The sequence below is a fragment of the Erithacus rubecula genome (genome assembly GCF_903797595.1).
Source record: "Erithacus rubecula genome assembly, chromosome: 5".
Lineage (NCBI taxonomy): Eukaryota > Metazoa > Chordata > Aves > Passeriformes > Muscicapidae > Erithacus > Erithacus rubecula.
In genome coordinates, this window is record NC_136687.1 from 52,094,037 (window position 1) to 52,111,434 (window position 17,398).

Here is a 17,398-nt window from a genome sequence, read left to right on the forward strand (position 1 = left end):
ACTTTGCTTGCATCAGTTTGGCTCCGAGCTGTTTCAGTGCTGGAAAATCCTTCTCTTTCATGGTCAGTAGCCATGAGAGATTTCCTCTCATTTTATCTGTTGTGAAGAGTGTGATCCCAAGCTGACAGCTTATCTACAAATTGCACTTCTCACACTGGCTCAGTGCCTTCCTCCTGGCCAGAGAGGGTTGCAGTTAGGAAGTGTGAAGATAGTTCTGTTCATGTACCAATCTTTTAATTTCATTATGCACCTGCTGAAATAGTGTGTTTGTGCTAGGGATGCCTGCAAAGAGAGGCCACTAGGTAGTTGCAAAGAAAAGCTAAAAGCTGCTTGGTTGTTGATTTACTTTCAGTTGTTAAGGCTTTGACAAGACTTCTGGAAACAAAAGATTCCATCACCGGTTTTCAGGTCCTTTCAGTCTCAAGCTCTGTGCATTCAGAAAGTTTGAGTCACATAGAAAGGGATTAATATCTAATAAAATAACAGCTTTATTGTTCTGCATTATAATTAGGAACTATCTAGTCACTATAAGATGATTCAAAACACTAATAACACTATACCATATTTTATAAAATTTATAGATGTTGCCTTCAAAAAAATCCACCTTGAAACTTCAGAAAGTGCCAAATTAAAAAAAAAATAAATCAAGTGACCACTGTTCTAGCAGAGCTATTGAGCATCACAGAAAAAAAGTTTCCTCTAAAATCTTGTTAGCTTTTGCTGGACATATGCTTCTTGATAGAAAAGCATGTCTTTTTTTTCCCAAGACTCTAAGAGGTGCTTGGGAAGTTGAAAACTTACAGACCTTACCCATGTTGTTCTGGATGTTCCTGATAATGAACTTGTATGCTGAACTTGTTTTCCTGCAGTATCCCCTTGTGCCACTCCTGACAGGAATGTCCTGCCGTGGGACAGAAGTGTGTTTGTGAAGCCTGGACAAGTACAGAGCAGCTGGGCTCAAAGCTGATGTTGCAGATGAGGGGCACAGCAGTGAGCTGTGCTGATTAAGCCGAGCATGGCTGTATCTGGCTGTGCATAAACAACCATTTGTTGTCTCTTGCTGTACACACAGCTGGGTGCAGGAAGAAGCCCCAAGGCTGACCTCAGAGGGCTGCATTCTGCTCAAATGCAGTTGGGTTTTAATGGATCTGGTCAGAGTTGCCTTTTAGCAGGATCTCCCTTGCTTCTGTGGCAGATGCACCTTGGCAGAGAGCTGGAGTTATTCTCACCCAGCTCCCTCTTGTTTTAATGCTTCCCAGCCAGAGTCAGTCTCTCCTGCCGAGTCATCTTTTTCCCACCAGCTCTCCCAGGAGCCAGGCTGGCCACTGGGGCACTGGTGCAAAGGGAGGACTCCTTTCAGTCACCTAATCAGCTGCAGAAGAGGAGCTATTCCTGGAGGGCTTTTTCTGCAGGGTGTCTGTGCCAGACTGCCTCCCTTGCCAAGACAGACAGCAGTTTATCTTTCAGTGGAGTAAAAAGCTGCGTGCAGCAAACGTGAACAGTGTGGCCTGTTCCTCTGCTTTCTTCAGCCCCTTCCCATGTCCTTGTTTTTCGTGGGAACTACAAGCCTGTCACTTGAAGGTGCTTTAGGAAGCAAAGAACATGAAGGGTGCAGAGGTATGGACTTCAAAGGATAGTAATTTTGTGGAGGATTGGAAGGATGCTTTTGAAAAATGGAAAAGTGTAAAAACGGTGACATTTTTGGTAGGTAATATAAATCATAGAGGGAGCACCAGGGACTCATTTAAAGCTTTTAAAAAACCTTTTTGCTATAAATGAATTCTTCTCCCTCATTGTTTTCAATGACATTTTCACTGGTCTGAAACAGCCAGATTTTTAAAAAGGTTTTGTGCAGAACAACTTTATAGAAATAACAATTCAGTGTTTTTAAGAAGTTTAGAGGAGTGGGAGAAATTTCATTGGACTAAAATTTAGGAATTTCATTAGATTAGCAGAGCTTTGGGGAAAACCTGCTTTAAAAATAACTTGTGCCAGACTGCTTGTTTGCTTGCTCTCCCATGCACTTGAACTAACTGGTGCAAATGAAGAACCTAGTGACCTTGTCACTCAGCATGCTTTACCCTGTTCCCACAGCAGATTAGCTGGCACCACCATTCATTACTTGTTGCTTTCCCAGGAAACCCTTTAGGAACCTGGTCCCAATCCTCCCCCTTCTCCAGGATGGAGGCCAAGAAATAATTTCTGGGCTATCCCATGGGGTGAGAGTCCTTTGGAGCACGTTTAAGCAGCAGACAAGCAGGTGTGGCAGTGCTTGCAGAGGACACTGCTGTTTAATGAAGGGAAGCCACAGCAGCAAACCCAGGTCTCCAGGGAGCATCATGCAGTGTCCCTTTCAATGGGAAATGAACTTCTGTGCTTATCTGTTGGATGAGATCAGGAGTGCTGAGAACCTGAAGCTCTGAGAAGCTTTCAGTTTGGTCCATACTTCTCTTTTATCCCTGCAAGTTTAAAGAACAGTTCTGGAATATGTTTCCTCCTTAACAGATTTTTGACTGGTTTAAAAGGTTTGAAAGGTAATTTGGCCTCTAAGTTGCAGGAAGGAATAGAAAAGCTACTGTGCAAAAACCAGTTATTTTCCACAGATATGCCAACAAGGCTTGTATTTCTATGACAGTGCAAAAAATAAAAGGGGCAAAATGAAGTCATTTCACATGACAGCAGCCTGCTTCTCTTTTGGACAAGAGGAGTATCAGTTATTAAAATGAGTAAATAAATTCTGCAAATTCCATCTAGACAGTTTACACAAGGCTTGCTGTTCCTAAACAAAGGTAACTGTAATTTGTAAGAACGTTAAAAATTCACTATAGTTATTGATTAATTACATTAATTATTTGTTAATTATTCTTACGACTTTAAAATGTCTTAATTTCTAGACATGATTTGCCTGTTTTTGACTTCCAGCCATTGAGTCTTCATCAGTTTGTGAGTACTAGGTCAAGTATTAACTGTTGATGCATGCAGGAAAAATTTTCTTTGAAAAGCACTAAATGTGTGGGTTTAGTTTTTTGTGCTCTTCATGGGTTCTCTCAGCACTCTTCAGTTTTTCACAACTTGCTTGGGAATGGGAATTGCTGAACAGATCACAGTCTTTTGTAGCAACTAACCCATTAGGATCTACAGACACAATACACATATTGCACTTTTCATTGTAATACCCATGTTGATGTCTCTGAGGACAGTGATAGTTTCTTCAGGCACACAGTCACTCAGGGCTTGTAAGCACAATGTTGTACCCCCATCTTACACATAGTTCCCAGATTTTGCTCTTACATGGTTGTACTGAAAGTTTTAATGCTGGCTTGCACACAACATACAAAAATAACCACCATTATAATTTTACATTTACTTAAAAATCATTGAAACATCTTGAAGTGGAACATGGCTGAGTATAGCTTTGTAAAGCCACCATTACTTCTTTTAAACCCTTCTGAGGACTCCCCTTTCACTACATTATGTTTTTGACATACCAGTTTGTCTTCCTTCCTGTTTGTGCCCTTTTGGAGGGGCTGTTTTTAATTGTCTGCCTGCTTTGTTTGGATGCAAAGGGCTACAGTTTCCAAGTACAGTTTCTGTTTACATGTGACTTGCTTATTTCATATGTGCACATGTGTGGGAGATTTTCCAGGGTATTCACTTACAATGGCAGATGTTCATATGCATAGGTACTTTAAAGAGGAAAATGTGTGTATGAATATAACAATGTGTACATACATAATGGAATTTTTAATTTTGTATTGGTAGTATTTTGAAAAGTACATTCTGTAATTTCCAGTCTGGCAGTATCTTTCCTTTGCATTTCATGTTTCTGCCAGAGGGAAAATATTGCATAATTTTGTAAACATTGTGAATAAATTGATGGTATTGAGTAGCATTCTAAAAGCCCTCAGATTCTGTCAGACCAGGCAGGATTGCCTTTTTTTTTTTCATTTTCTTTTTTTCTTTTCTTTTTTATTTTAGAATAATGTCTGATTTGTGTATGACTGTGCAGTGAAGCAAGGGATAACTGCTTTTCAGGAGGCAGACACAACCACATCCTCATAAAATCCATTATTTAGATCACATATCTTGTATCCTCTGGTGCTACTCACAGATCCTCTTCTCTCGTGGCTTTCTGTGCTGAGAAAATTACTTGGTGTGCAGCAAAGTATGAAAAGGAAAGAAAGAGGAGAAAGCACTTCTGTAATGATGATTGACAGTGGACTTCCTTTCCAAACATACAGTTCTTTAAACTTTGATGGAGAAAAGCGATTATTCATATTTAGTTCCAGCCAGTGTTTTTTTTTTTTTCCTTTGTTGAAACTCAGTAAGAAATTTACAAATCAAACAGTCTGAACATAGGTGTTGCCTTGGTATAGGTGCTGAAGTGTGGCAGTATGTATTGGTATTTCAAGGGAATTTATCATTTTTATTGTTATTTGCTGTCTATTTTCCTGAAGTATTTACAATACATTAGGATGCTCTGCCTGTCCTGAAAGAGGGTTTTCCTCATCCTCTCTTTCTATAGTTGGTGGTACCATAAAGGACTTCTGTGGTGCTGCCAACAGATGAGTTTGGCCTTTGAGTAATAGAAATGCAAGATCTATGTGAAACTTGCAGAAGAGGTTTTGTCTTCTTAGTTTAACATGGGAGAACAAATTCAACAAGAAAATCCAAAAGAAAATATTGTAAAATCCCAGGTTTTGTGTGTGATAGCCCAGCTTGAGTTATGCAAGTTAAAAAAAGCCGTAAGAGGGCAAGAGGAGGGTAGGAATTCCTGCCTCTGACAAATAGCAAGTGGGTTTTAGTGTCAACATCTGTGTGAAGGAAGTGGAATTGTTTGGAGATAAGACTGTTGCTTTCTGGCAGCTTTTGTCTGCCTGCTTTGTGCCACAAATAAATCACTTGTGGTCCCTACCCATGAATAGGGGAGGTGAAGAATTAAGATTTGTGTTCTTATTTAGCAGCTGAGAGATTCAAAAGGCCCATTGAGACAGTGTGAATTGAACTAAGGTGACATGCACCCAGTACTGCCATTCTTACTAGTAGTTTGCCACAGTCCTCAAAAGGAGTTTTAAAAATTTTACTCTAACATTTCTCCATGTTAAAATCTTTCATTGCAGTGTCTGCAGCTGCTCTTGAAACAGTTAAAACTTTGGGAAACCAGCAGTGCTAGCAATCAGACAGCATATTTTTCAACTTTGATCACCTTTCTTTCAACAGTTGCTGAAGTTGGTGCCAGTGAGTGCAGGGAAGCATGAGCTCCTGTGCCTCTTCTTCGTTGTGATGCTTGTGGCAGTGTTAAGAGAGACATATGAGGATGCAGAGGAGAAAACTAACAGCCATCAAGTGACTGCAAAAGAAGAGAACAGAAACAAAAGATGGATCTGAAGGTGTTGAGGCCCTGCAAGTTTACTGTTGGCGTCTGCTTGATTTTAGCATGATGCCACAAGCTAACCTTCTTCACTGATGCTAATCCATAAATTAATCTTTCTGGTTATTATAGCGTCTCTTTTTGTTAGTGAATTCTTTGTCAAGGAGTTTAGTACTTTTAAGCTTATTTATACAAGCAAGTCCCATAGAAGTTATGGCAGAATAGCTAGTGTATAAATTCATAGTACAGCAGCTATTTGAGTTATTCCACTTCTGTTTATTCAGCAAGCTCCTCTGGAGAACCCTGACTCCTTGCCCATGTAGATAGGTCCTTAGTTAAATGTGGAAAATTAATTTTTTTAATGGCATCCCGATGGTAACACTCAGTTTATAGAAGGGTAATAAACTATGAATAATTGTGTGTGTATAAAAAAAGACTGGCCAGGAAAAGTCAATTTGATTTATTGTTGAACTGTGAAACAGTACAAGGTGCTTTTGTTTTATACTGAAGTAATTTTATATATAAGAGTAAAGTTTTTCTCTCATAGTTTTAGTTGCTTATGAGCACATATGGTGCATTTAACAGGAAGTCATCAAGATGCTCATTTAATTGCCATGGATTAGAGCAGCCCAGATCCATGATGTTAGAGTGCTTTGTCAGCATTGCTGACTTTCCTAAAAAGGGGCTCTGTGCTGTGCCTGGTGTGATTGTCACAGCAGAAAAGGCTTGTGCTGAGGCAATGGGCAGAAGCATTAGTAATGCACTTCTTCCAGTCAGCCAGCTGACAGGAGCAGATATTAAACAGTTCAGGCTACTGAAGCGAAGCCACGTCTCAATTGACCCCCGTGTCTCTGCTCCGTGCCATTGCTTTCTGAGGCTGCAGCTGCCCACTGCTCTTGATTTCGACAGAAAACTCCCCTGCCTCCTGCTGGCAAAGGTCAGGATCTGTTTGGCATCATTGTGCAATGTCTGATACACTCTGCTAACCTGCAAGCACTGGCTGCTTCTCCAGGAAGCTGATGTGACTCATGTTTAGTTTCCATGACCTACATCTCTATGGAAGTGTTAAACATGCAGGCACTAAGCTCCTGCCACAGCTTTCTCCCAAGCCAGCACTAATCCTCACTAGGGCTGAATGGGGTGGTACTTCCAATACTGACTTGAGTTTTTGAAGATTGACATGTGCCATTGTGTTTGTACCACCTACAATGTTGAAAGGACACTCCTAGGCCCCTTTATCAGATTAGGATCATCCCCTTCCCCATCACACAAAGTATGCAGCGTGATAACATTGTTCACAGGCTGGGCAGCAGCACCAGTGTTTCTGTCCGAGGCTGGGGGAAATGGAAGGCAATTCCTCAGGCCTTCTGGGCAGAGGAGCTGCAAAGGTGAAAAGTAAAACTCTGGGTATGCTCCTTCAGTAGCCATTAAACGTTTTGGTGCAAGACCTTAGTGATTTTGTGCTGTTCATTTTCCTAGGCTGCTGTGTCCTGGTAAGTGACACACCCCTTGCGTGCGATTCTTTTGCAACCACTCTTCCCAGCCCCAAACTTCTACTCAATAGAACAGTGTGATTTTCAGAGCAATATTTGGTCAGCAGCCACAGGTGTGAAAGCAGGAGTGCTACAGCCCACAGGGACCATGAGTTCGGCTCTGCAGTTGTCTCTTCAGTTGAAATATTAAGGGAAGAAGAGCTCTCTTTGCAGTGGGTCGGAGCTAGGTGGCCAGCTACAGCCCAAAGCTTTCAAACCGCGGTGGTATCTGCTGCAACACGGAGGGATCAAGCGCAAAAGTAGTGCCAGCCCTGCTAGACACAGATCCATGGTAAAGGTGTGTGAGGGCAGAGCCAGAGCAGGGTGTCGAGGAGCTTTCGGGAGCTCTGGGTGCCCGGGGCACCGCGCCTGCCCCTCCCGGAGCGGGGCCGGGAAGGAGCTCGGGCGAGACTGCATTGCCCCCCGGGCGAGTTTCGGAAGAGGGCGGTGGGTTATACTTGTGAAAGGGATGCAGAGGAGCTTGCGGGGCCTTTCTGTTGAAAGGAGCCGTTAGCGTCAACTTGTAGAGTCTCTTGCAGGCCCAGAACGGACCGGACCTCAGCAGCCGCTGCTGGTTACCCTGTACCTGCCGAGCCCGGCGGGGCGGGCAGGGCCGGGGGCCGTGGCGGGTGTCGCAGCCGGGGGGCCGGGCCGGGGCTCCCGGCGCTGGGGCGGGCCCTCGCCGGCCGCCAACCCGGGCCCGGCGGCCCCTTCGCCCCTCCCCGGGGCCGGGCGCTGCCCGCGGCCAGGAGCCGGCGGCGCTGCGGGCGCGGCGAGAGGCGCGGCGGGCGGCCGGGCGGGCGGCGGCTCCATGGCCAGCATGGCGTGCGAGGTGATGCCCCTGCAGAGGTACGTGCCAGCCGGGGCTGCCGGGCACCGGGGAGCCGGGAATCGGACCCGCCAGGGATGCCCAGCCGGGAGTGGGACACCGGCCCCGGCGCCCGGGCAGTGCAACAAGTGGGGCTGTTAGCGGGTCTCCGCGGGTGGGGGGATCTCCGGCACCCTCGGGCGGAGAGGGGGATTCCATGCAGCGCCCCGAAACCCGCACAGCGCTGTCCGTGCGGGGTGGGCGCAGCTCTGGGCTGTGCAGGGACGGGGCAGCCCTGTCTCCGCCGGCAAACCCGAGGCTGTGCTGCGGTGCGGGAGCGCGGCCGGGCTGCCCATCCATCTCCGGAGAGGCTGGCAGCTCGCACACCCAGCTGCCGCAGCATGGGAGACGCGCTCAGTTCTCGGGGAAAAGGGCTGGGTGTTCCCGGGACGCGCGCCTCGCTTCAGCACCAGCTGTGAGCCAGTACCTGTGCTGGCATGTGCCTCGCTATGGCAGGGACAGCTGCAGTCAGGCTGCTGAAATGCAGGGCACAGACCACTGCGGGGAGGAGTGCACAGCCCTTTCACTGGGTCAGCAAATTCTTGTTTTTATTATTATTATTTAGCATTCAGTTCTCAAAATTAAGTAGTCCCTACCTCCCCTAATAGTATTTGAATGGCCTGAATATCAATCTTTCTTAACCTACAAAACAGTAAGTACAAAATTTCAGCACTGTGGTGGTGCTGTTTCAGCAGAAGCTGTGGAGTTGCTTCTTACTTGAACACAAAAAAATACTGAGATTGCTGCCCAAACTGTTATTGTCTTGATATCAAGTGCAGGGTCCTCTGCAGGTAGATGTGGAGAAAATCTCTGGTGCAGTCGTGGGGTTCCATGTTGATGACTGCAGAGGAACAGAAATATGGTTTGAGCGTCTTAAAGAAGTGGTCATGGTGCATCATTTCTATTTGAAGGACCAGTCTCACATAATATTTTTAACCTTTCTGTGTTCTCAAGGATCTGACTGTCCTTGCAGTGGTCGGAACAAGTGGTTGTTATTATGCTCTTGACTCTTCACCCAAGGGGAAGATAGGTTTCACAGGCTGGCTCTAATTAGACTCTTTGTTGTTGCAAGGACTAAATCTCAGTTAGAGATGCAGTCAGCACCTCAAAAATGAGGCATTTTCTTCAAACGCCATTAAGCCGTAAGCACGATACAGAATTGTTTTGAGTTTTTCAGTTAATTAATGAAATTCTGGCTCCTTTTCCATCTCCTTGATCTGTTTTTAGGCTGCATATACTGTACTTTTTAGCACCTTGGGTTTTTTGGCACAGATTGCCAGATCCCTTTACAGTGGCATTTTCCAGGTTGCACCTTTATTTTCCTGTTCTTCTCTCCCTTAGGGCAGAGTTTTGCTGGCTCTGAGCATTTTTTGTCAGCTTCTGGAAAGCTGATACCTCTAGTATTGGTTGGTACCAGCATGGATAGGAGTCTCTTTGTGGTTGCTGTGGGGTGGATATACTGGTGTTGCTGTTCCAGCTGAGGACATGGACAAATTTCAGTGCATGGTTCCTGTTACTGGGTTTGATCAGAGTAGTGGCACCCTTCAGGTTCTGTGATTTAGGACACTTGCCAAGCTGAAAGAATCTGTCCTTAAGAAAGGGAATGAGCTGCCTGCAGTAATCACTTGACTCTCATCCTGGGTGAGTGAGCTTGCTCCTGCCCATCTCCTGCAGGTGCCCTGCTCTGTGCTGTCTTTGGGGCCATGAGGCTGGCCATGCTGTACCTGGCATGGAAACCCTCCTGTGCTGAAACAATACAAAATGTGTAACGGGTGTGTAAAACTTGGGAGGGGAGAAGGGCTCTGTGTCTACCAAGATACTTGTGAGCTGTGAATCTGTCTTCCAGAAAATCATATGAAGTGCTTGCAGGGAGCCACATGAACTATATGGTATCATCCTATATATAGTTATCTGTGGAATGGTATGTGATGGGGTATGGTGTCCTGCTGTGGGAAGTGACAATGGGGATGTCAGGGTTATGTTTCATTGTATGGGAAGAGGTGGAAAGCTAAATATGTTGAATCCTCACTGCACTAGGTACTGTATTGCCCAAGCACTGCAGAAGACACTAGTGAATGTCACATGGATTGCATTGCTGATTTTCCAGCAATTTATCCACCAGTAATTGTCTCTGCTATTGCTATTAGGCTACCATCTTTTCAGAACAGCATTAGCTTCCTTTGGTATCCCAGCTTCCTAGTTAGAGCATTACTAATGCTGTTGGTGCATGTTTTAATTCATGTATTCTAGCTCAGTCTATTGAACATTTAACAGCAGCTGTGCAAAGCTGAAGCCTGTGGTTGCCTTTGCCACTCATATCTACCAGTTTCTGTTGGAGATAAGAAAGGCAGGTACACCCTTGGGCCTTGTTTGTGAACGGTGGCCTCTGTTGTTTAGCAATTCAAGGTAGTGGAAGAGTGAAGCCATCACATGTATTTTTAAGTAAGTGCATCTGAACACAGTAGGGAATGTGTCTGATCTGTTTCTTACCTGTACAGCAGCAGTTGTCTCTCTGCACGGGTAGGGGGGGTGGCTGCTGTGTTCTCTTTATCACATTTGTGAACATTTTTGTGTGTGAAGTTGTACTGTAAATAAGTCTGATCTTTTGGACTTTGCTATCACTTTCTGTCCAAGGTACTGGGAGTGCTTGACGAGCCCAAAAGGAGTATATTCTGGAATATGGATGTGAAGTGTGCTCTCTTCCACAGGGTGGAGAGAACTTGAATCTAGCTTTTTATTTGCTTGCTGTGGGTTTGGTTGGGGTTTTTTTTTTTCTAGTGGAAGAATGAAGAGAAATTCAAACCTGTGGCTCTCATTTTCCTCAGGTGATAGCTTGTTAGATTTTTTTGTCTTCCAAGCTCAGATTTGACCCACAGCTGGGTGTCCTGTGTTGTTACTGCTATGACATGGTGAGTGTAGGAGCCTGTGAAAGCTTTTCCTCAGTACCATTGGAGTGGAAGGCTCTGACTAAAAGAGGAAATTGGTGTGGAAATTTTCTTTGGTGTTTGGCTCTGGGGTGTCTGCCTGATTAAGCAACAAAATATTAATATTTGCCTGAAAACTGGCCTCTTCGATACCTTTATTTGAAGTGTGCAAGCTTTTAACAAACAATCCTGAAATCACTGGTTACCTAGTAACAGTTCTTCACCATTATAATGCAACAGGTATGTGTGTGTTATGCAACTTTGCTGTTAAATTCTGAGAAGAGGTGAGACTTCAGCTGGTACATTCATTCTGCCTCTTTCTGAGCCATTTTCTGGTTTTATCCTAGTGAGGGTTATTGCCAAACCACAAGTAAAAGAAAAGGCACTACCCCATCTTTCATAATAAGACCCAACTAGCTTAAGAAGTAAAACAACAAAAGTGAGCTGTTTAACATTGACGTCATTTCATAAAAGATAAACATATTTGCCATCTAGGAGGATAGTAAGCAGAAAATAATCACACAAAATTATGCTGTCAAGGGCTCTGGGATATTCAGGTGTGTTAATATAAATGGAAATTCTGCCTCTTGCTCACAGTGGCACTTAATCAGCAAGAAGTTCTGCTCACTTCAGCTTGCCATGGGATAGCCTGTACTTCCCTGATCTCTGATACTGCTTTGAAGTAGGAGCTGTGCAAAAAGCCTTCAGTATACCTTTTTTTTTTCTTATTCAGGTAATATGCTTCAATCTCAGTGCCCCCTCACACATAGCCTGTGCAGTTATGCCTAAGGATAGATGCCTGTGCAGTCTAATTTAGTTGAGAGATATTTAGGAAAAACATGCTGAGGAAACAGCTTTGATGGAGATGATGGGATCCTTTAAAGTTTGATATTCAAACCAATTCACCTGCTTCCAAGTAATTGGAGATATTTTGCATAGTATGATATTTTTGCAGGACAGGATACATGAGTTCAGAGTAAAGAAGCTGGGTTGTCAGCCTTGGATTTTGACATGTGCCTCATTTGCTGAGTAGCTTACTTAAGTTTCAGTGGTATGCATGGTTAGGTATAAGCACAACTATTGTGAAGACTGGAGATAAATATCTGAAACAACATGTTACAGTTTTGAGTTATTAAAGTTACTCTTCAGGGAAAATGGAAATGTTGGCATGGAAATAACTCTCACAGGAAAATAGCTGTTAAGCATTTGTTTTTTAAACAGTGCATATATGGTATTCCCTCCTGCCCCTCTGTTTGAGGATATAGAGCAAGGGTGGCATTGCTCAAGGATTGAGGGTAGGTCCTGACTTTAATGGTGACCATTGTATCACTGCAGTGTTATGATACTAGATTAAATTTATGGTTAATCTTGCATCAAGGATGGTATTGTTATTTCTTCTTTTGCATAATGTACCTCAATATTTATTTGAAGGAAGTTTATTTTGAAGGATTTATTTGAAAGCAAAAGCTTATGTTGCCTGCTATTTCTCATTTGCAAAAACATTGCCTTTTACCCACTGCTGTGAAGCACAAGCTATGAGTAAATAGCTCTACTGAGAAAATAAGTATGCAATAAATTTTCATGAGCTGTTTCAATCTTGCATTTTTTTGCAACATTGAAATAACTTTTATGGGGAAATTACTTGGGTGGGTGAAGAAGTGCTGAAAAATTCATGAATAAGATGAGACTTTCAACAAAAAGCACTGCTGTGGCCTCAAAATAAATGTTTCCTTGAAGCTGCTTTTAGTGTTCTTGGTGTAGAATGTCATAATAAGTAAATAAGCAATATTTGTTGGAATCTTCAGTAGTTGCTAAAATTATATGTCTTTTAACCCAAGGAGGCATAGATATTCTGAAGGATGAGAGGAAAACAAGAGGGAGATAAGTCTGAAACCTTAAGAAGTCACCCAAACTTAGCTTTCCTTCTCCTCTTTCCAAAACCTGCATTAACTTATGGTAGCATTAATAATTTGATGTCACTGAATTTTTCATTGCCTTTTTGTTTCAAAGTCTTTGTAAATTGCTTTGCATTTAAAAAGTAATCCCACTAAAAAACAATTGCATTTCTTATGGAATCAAGAATTTCTGTGGTAGAATAGAAAGTGAGCTATTCCCTTATCTAACATTTGAGGTCAGAACAAACAGAGCCTCTGGCAAGGCATTAGGAAAACATGACCTTGGCTGAGCAGCAAGACCCTGCCAGTGTCTAGGCCCTTCATCTCTGGTGCAAAATGTTGACCCATGAGTCAAAGTACATTTTCATAATTGTTAAAATAACCCAATCCAACAAAAAAAAAAACCCCAAAGCCAAAATGCAGAGGGTTTTTAAAAATTTTATCCAGTAAATGTCCTATTTAAGTTTTGAAAAGAGATGTGGAGTAGGAAAGCAGCAGTAGCTTTGTAATGGAGCTTCCAGTGCTAGGCAGCCAAGACAGAAGAACTGCTGCTGATTAAGTGCAAATAAAACAAGGGGGAAGGACCCTGAACATTCTCTGAGTTGTGGTGGGAGCTCAGGCCAGTGAGGAGAGAGCTGAGACAGGGCTATTCCTCATGCACATAAAGAAATTGGGAGCTTTCCATCTAAATGTGTATTCTACAACAGGCTCAGCAACTCCCTTGTGCTGCCTGAAGGGCAAGATGATTTAAAGGTTGGACTTATTTTGAGAGATCTTTTTCTCCCTCAATGGTTCTATGTTTCTATGACAAGTCAGGGAAAAAAAGTCTGCTTAAGAATGTGAGGGGTGAATGCAACATAGCCTGTAACAATCTTGTTGCAAAAAAGGATAGCTCTCCTTCTGTTATGGAAATTCATCATTGAACAGTTGGGATTCACCCAGGCTTTCCCATTTACTTCTTCAGAGACAGAAAAGATGTGCCTGAAAATCCCAAATTGTGCTAAACTAACTGGTGTTCCTTCCAGTCTGACAAACTTTTTATTAGCTCAGTGGTGGTCACAAACTTACATAATATTACTTCTTTACCCATGAAATAGACAGAACAAGTTTAGTTTGCTGTGGTTTTTTATGTTTGCTTTGGGTTTCTTTTTTTTTTTTCTTTTCTTTTTTTCTTAGTTTGACTGGTGTTTGTTTTGGGTTTTGGCAAGAAGGAATTTGTCAGGTAATCTCCCAAGTATTTCATGGAAGTGATTAATTTCTGTTTAATCCCTGGATTTAGGAGAGCTATTTATATTGCAAAAAAAAAAAGAAACTGCTGTATTTTGCACTCGCCTGCTTGGCCAGGTAATCAGTGATAGCTGTATAAATAAGTGGAGTTTCTAAAGTTATTTCATGACTTCTGGGCATAAAACATACATAAATCTGCACAAAACTTTGAGGATAAAAAATCCTAACTATACAAAAAAATCCTAACATTTAATTTACTGCTAAGCCTGTTTGTGTAATAGTTAAGTTCTTTACTGGGCAAGATAGAAATTTAGAAGATTTTTATGATTTTTTTGAAAAGTCTGGATTTCTTACTACTTAGCTTGGAAGTCTTCATCCCAGATTCAGCTACTGCTCATTTGCTGCACATGTAAAACTATGAACCACTATTGAGTAAAAGATGTTTTTCACAGCTACAGTTATTACCAACCATATGAAATCTTGGAACTTGATGATCTAAATGAAACATATTTAATTTCTGACTTCTGTAAGAGCTTCTTTCTCTGCTATTCCCAGCTAATAGGCTTAAAATCTTGTTTCTCTTCAGTTTTTTTGTATGGGTGGATAAATTTTTGTACAGTCAGAAAACTTGCTTGAACTTAAGAAGCATCCAGTTGTACTTTGCTGTGGAAGAAAGGGAAGGAAATGCAAGAGGATTCAGAGTCCCTGCTGAATATTACTTTTCCATCTGCTCTGTCAAAAAAATATTGGGAGTGTAAATGTAAAAGATTATTTATACTTTTTCAGTATGATTGTGCTGCTTTGATTTGGAAATTGATTACAAACCTTGAAATAAGAGGGGGTGTTTATGATAGAAAAGAGAATGCATGTTTGGTGTGGCTTCAGCAACTGCCACTTGTACATAAAGTAGCATTTGATGTTGTCATTTGAAGTTACATTAATGCACAGAAATCTTGATGGCACTGTGAACTTTCATTTGTGTGAGAAGATTTTTCATATTTTCTGTCCACTACTTGGACTCATTTGCATTGAGTTTACAAGTACAGCTATTAATGCAGTGAACTGAACATAGCAAAAAACTTTACCAGTAGCTTTGTGAGTTTAAAGTACTTCCTTTACACTTAAATAATATATATTCTGTAAATACCAAATGAAATGATAGCATGCATGCAGGGTGGGAGACTGCATGCCTTCAGGGGAGGGAGCCTTACCTAGCAGAGGTTCCTACCCATGTCTTTGTTGCAGGTTGTCTTCAGAGAAGGCTGTAATTGGCATTTCTGTGTTTCCATCAATTTTCCCAGGCAGTGTCAAAGCTGTAGCAGTTTCTCATGAAGACTCTTTGGTGCTGTTAGCCTCAGTTCACAGGCAGGCACTGCTGTGCACTGCTCTGTGTCCTCCTGGCTCTGGAGCAGCAGCAGCTCCGGGCACTGCAGCTTGTTCAGGCTGCTGAAGACAGGCTTGTGGAAGTGGCAGCAAGGTTTCTAATAGCAGCTGTGCTCCCAGTCTTCTTGGGGAGCTGCTGAAAGCTGTCCAGTCACTGTTGCCTTACAGAAGGGATGAAGTTTTGGCAGACCACAATGATTTCAGAGACAGTTTCTCTTCCTTCCGGTCTGTGGTGTTTGGTGTTACCCTCAAATCAGTATTTCGGGTTTCCCTCGTGTGCTTTAAGGTCTTTTCTTTAGATTTCTATTTGTGAATTTTCCCATATTCTAGCTGGGGGGTTGAATCCCTGGGATTATTTCTCAGGAACACTGTCAGTCTGCCTTTTTGACTCCCTTGTTTCTTGCCTCCTCCCTTATGCTCTGCTCCCCTCAGTGAATTTGGCGTTCATTTTTGTGGATCTGTTATAACATTGGCTGGGTTGGAAATGAGCCATGGTTAAATCTGCCTCTGGTTCTGTACAGTGTGAGGGTGCTTACCTGGCTGCAGGCCAGTTTCAGCTCATCTTGCTGAGGGAGCTTTATGCTGGCTCCAGTGGAAGCTGCAGAAAGTACCTGAGTACTTGATTTCCTATTTGCAAATGCTACAGAGATGTTCCTTTCCCCCTTATCGAGTGCTTTGAGCAGCTTTTATAAGCCAGTAAATACAGTCCTTCAAAATTCAAGAGATCATGTGTGATTCTGTGTCCCAGCTCATTCTTGCCCTTGTGTCAGCACAGGCACAATGAGCTGGATCAGGGCTGGTAAGGCACTTGCCAGGTAGTTACATTGGGGCAGGCCAGTTGATAACTAAAACACAACTAAACATTTTGTCAGGGGACCTCCATGCCAGCCAGTGGCAAGCCCTGATCTCAAGCCTACAGAAATTTCACTGAAATAAACTTTCCACAGGAGTGATAAAACTGGGGAATAGGTAGCCTCATGCATATACTATGGGCATGGCTGTTTCTTTGGTTACTCAAGATGTAATCTGGTTTTTCCCCCCCAAGTTTGGCTTTAATAGGCAGGTTGTTTAATTCTGGAGCAGCAGACAGCAAAAGACTGTCTTGGTTTTCCTGGCAAAATGCTTTATTGTTGCTATGGGAATAGCCCTAGCACTGTTGCAGAGTCTGAATGACTCCTGGCTGTCTAGCAGGAGATGTGTTACGCCACATTTGTGGACATGCAGAAATGAGTTGGATTGCCAGGATTTAAGGAAAGTAACTTTAAGCTGTCTTCCATATGTCAACCAGACGACAAAATAGACTTAGATGTTACCTCTGTAATGGGTGCAATTTCACTTTTGTTATATCTGCTTTGTAAGATTGAGTACATTGAGCTGCAAACCCAAGAGACAACTGCATACTAACTTACAAAATATGTTTTGTTTTTAGCTCCCAGGAAGATGAGCGGCCTATGTCACCCTTCTATGTGAGGTATTTACTCAGCTGTTTTCATTTATTTTTCTGTGTGGGATTGACTCATTATTGGAATTAAATGTGGGGAGGGGTTCAGAAGTGCTGAACAGACTATAATCAAAGTGAGCATTCATTTTACATTCATAATTATTGCTCACTTAGGGGGTGAGTCTTTGCAGATACCATCTCTGTTGTGATGCTTGTGTATTTAGAGAGAAGGCACAGGCTTTAAGGTCTTTATTACAAGATGGACGTGGTTTTCCTCTTTCATTTGGTTTGTTATGTAGCTTAGATGCCTGAGTAGCTTATCTGCAGACACAGGAGAGACTTTTGCTACAGGATTTGAGGAACTGGCAGCATGTGCTGCTCAGAAAGAAACCAGGAACCAGATGGTGAGTCAGCAGCCCATCCAGTTCCCTGCTGCAGCCTAGAAAAGCAGGAGAGTGCCTGGATACCCAGAAAGTCTCACTGGAGGGAATGGTGCTCATGCTGCATTTGAACAAATTGTTTCTTGTTTTGCCAACTGGAGGGCAAAGTCACTGCTTTGTAAAAGGGGTCTAATTCTGTTGACATCTGTGAAAGTTTGCTCTGCTTGCTTCAGTAGAAGGCTCAGTTCCAGTGCTTCCATTTATACTTAACAGAAGTATAGAACAGGAGCCAGAGCAATTAACAATGAAGGGCTGCAGAGGAGGAGAGGCCAGATATTATAATTGGGTTCTTTGATCTCAGCAGAGTTTAAACAAAT

General features: G+C 42.8%; 1 protein-coding gene across 10 annotated transcripts in view; it reads left to right on the forward strand.

Moving 5' to 3' along the window:
• Window positions 1-17,398, forward strand: part of FAM13A (family with sequence similarity 13 member A) — a 115,026-nt gene that overhangs the window by 52,718 nt on the left and 44,910 nt on the right. For 5 of the 10 annotated variants that reach the window (XM_079305781.1, XM_079305784.1, XM_079305785.1 and 2 more), the window contains one exon: window positions 16,630-16,671. In XM_079305781.1, coding sequence (XP_079161907.1) covers window positions 16,630-16,671 — 42 coding nt within the window. Of the gene's footprint in view, window positions 1-7,544; window positions 7,753-16,629; window positions 16,672-17,398 lie in introns of those variants that run through there. The other 5 variants (XM_079305790.1, XM_079305787.1, XM_079305789.1 and 2 more) reach the window with 5 other exon arrangements.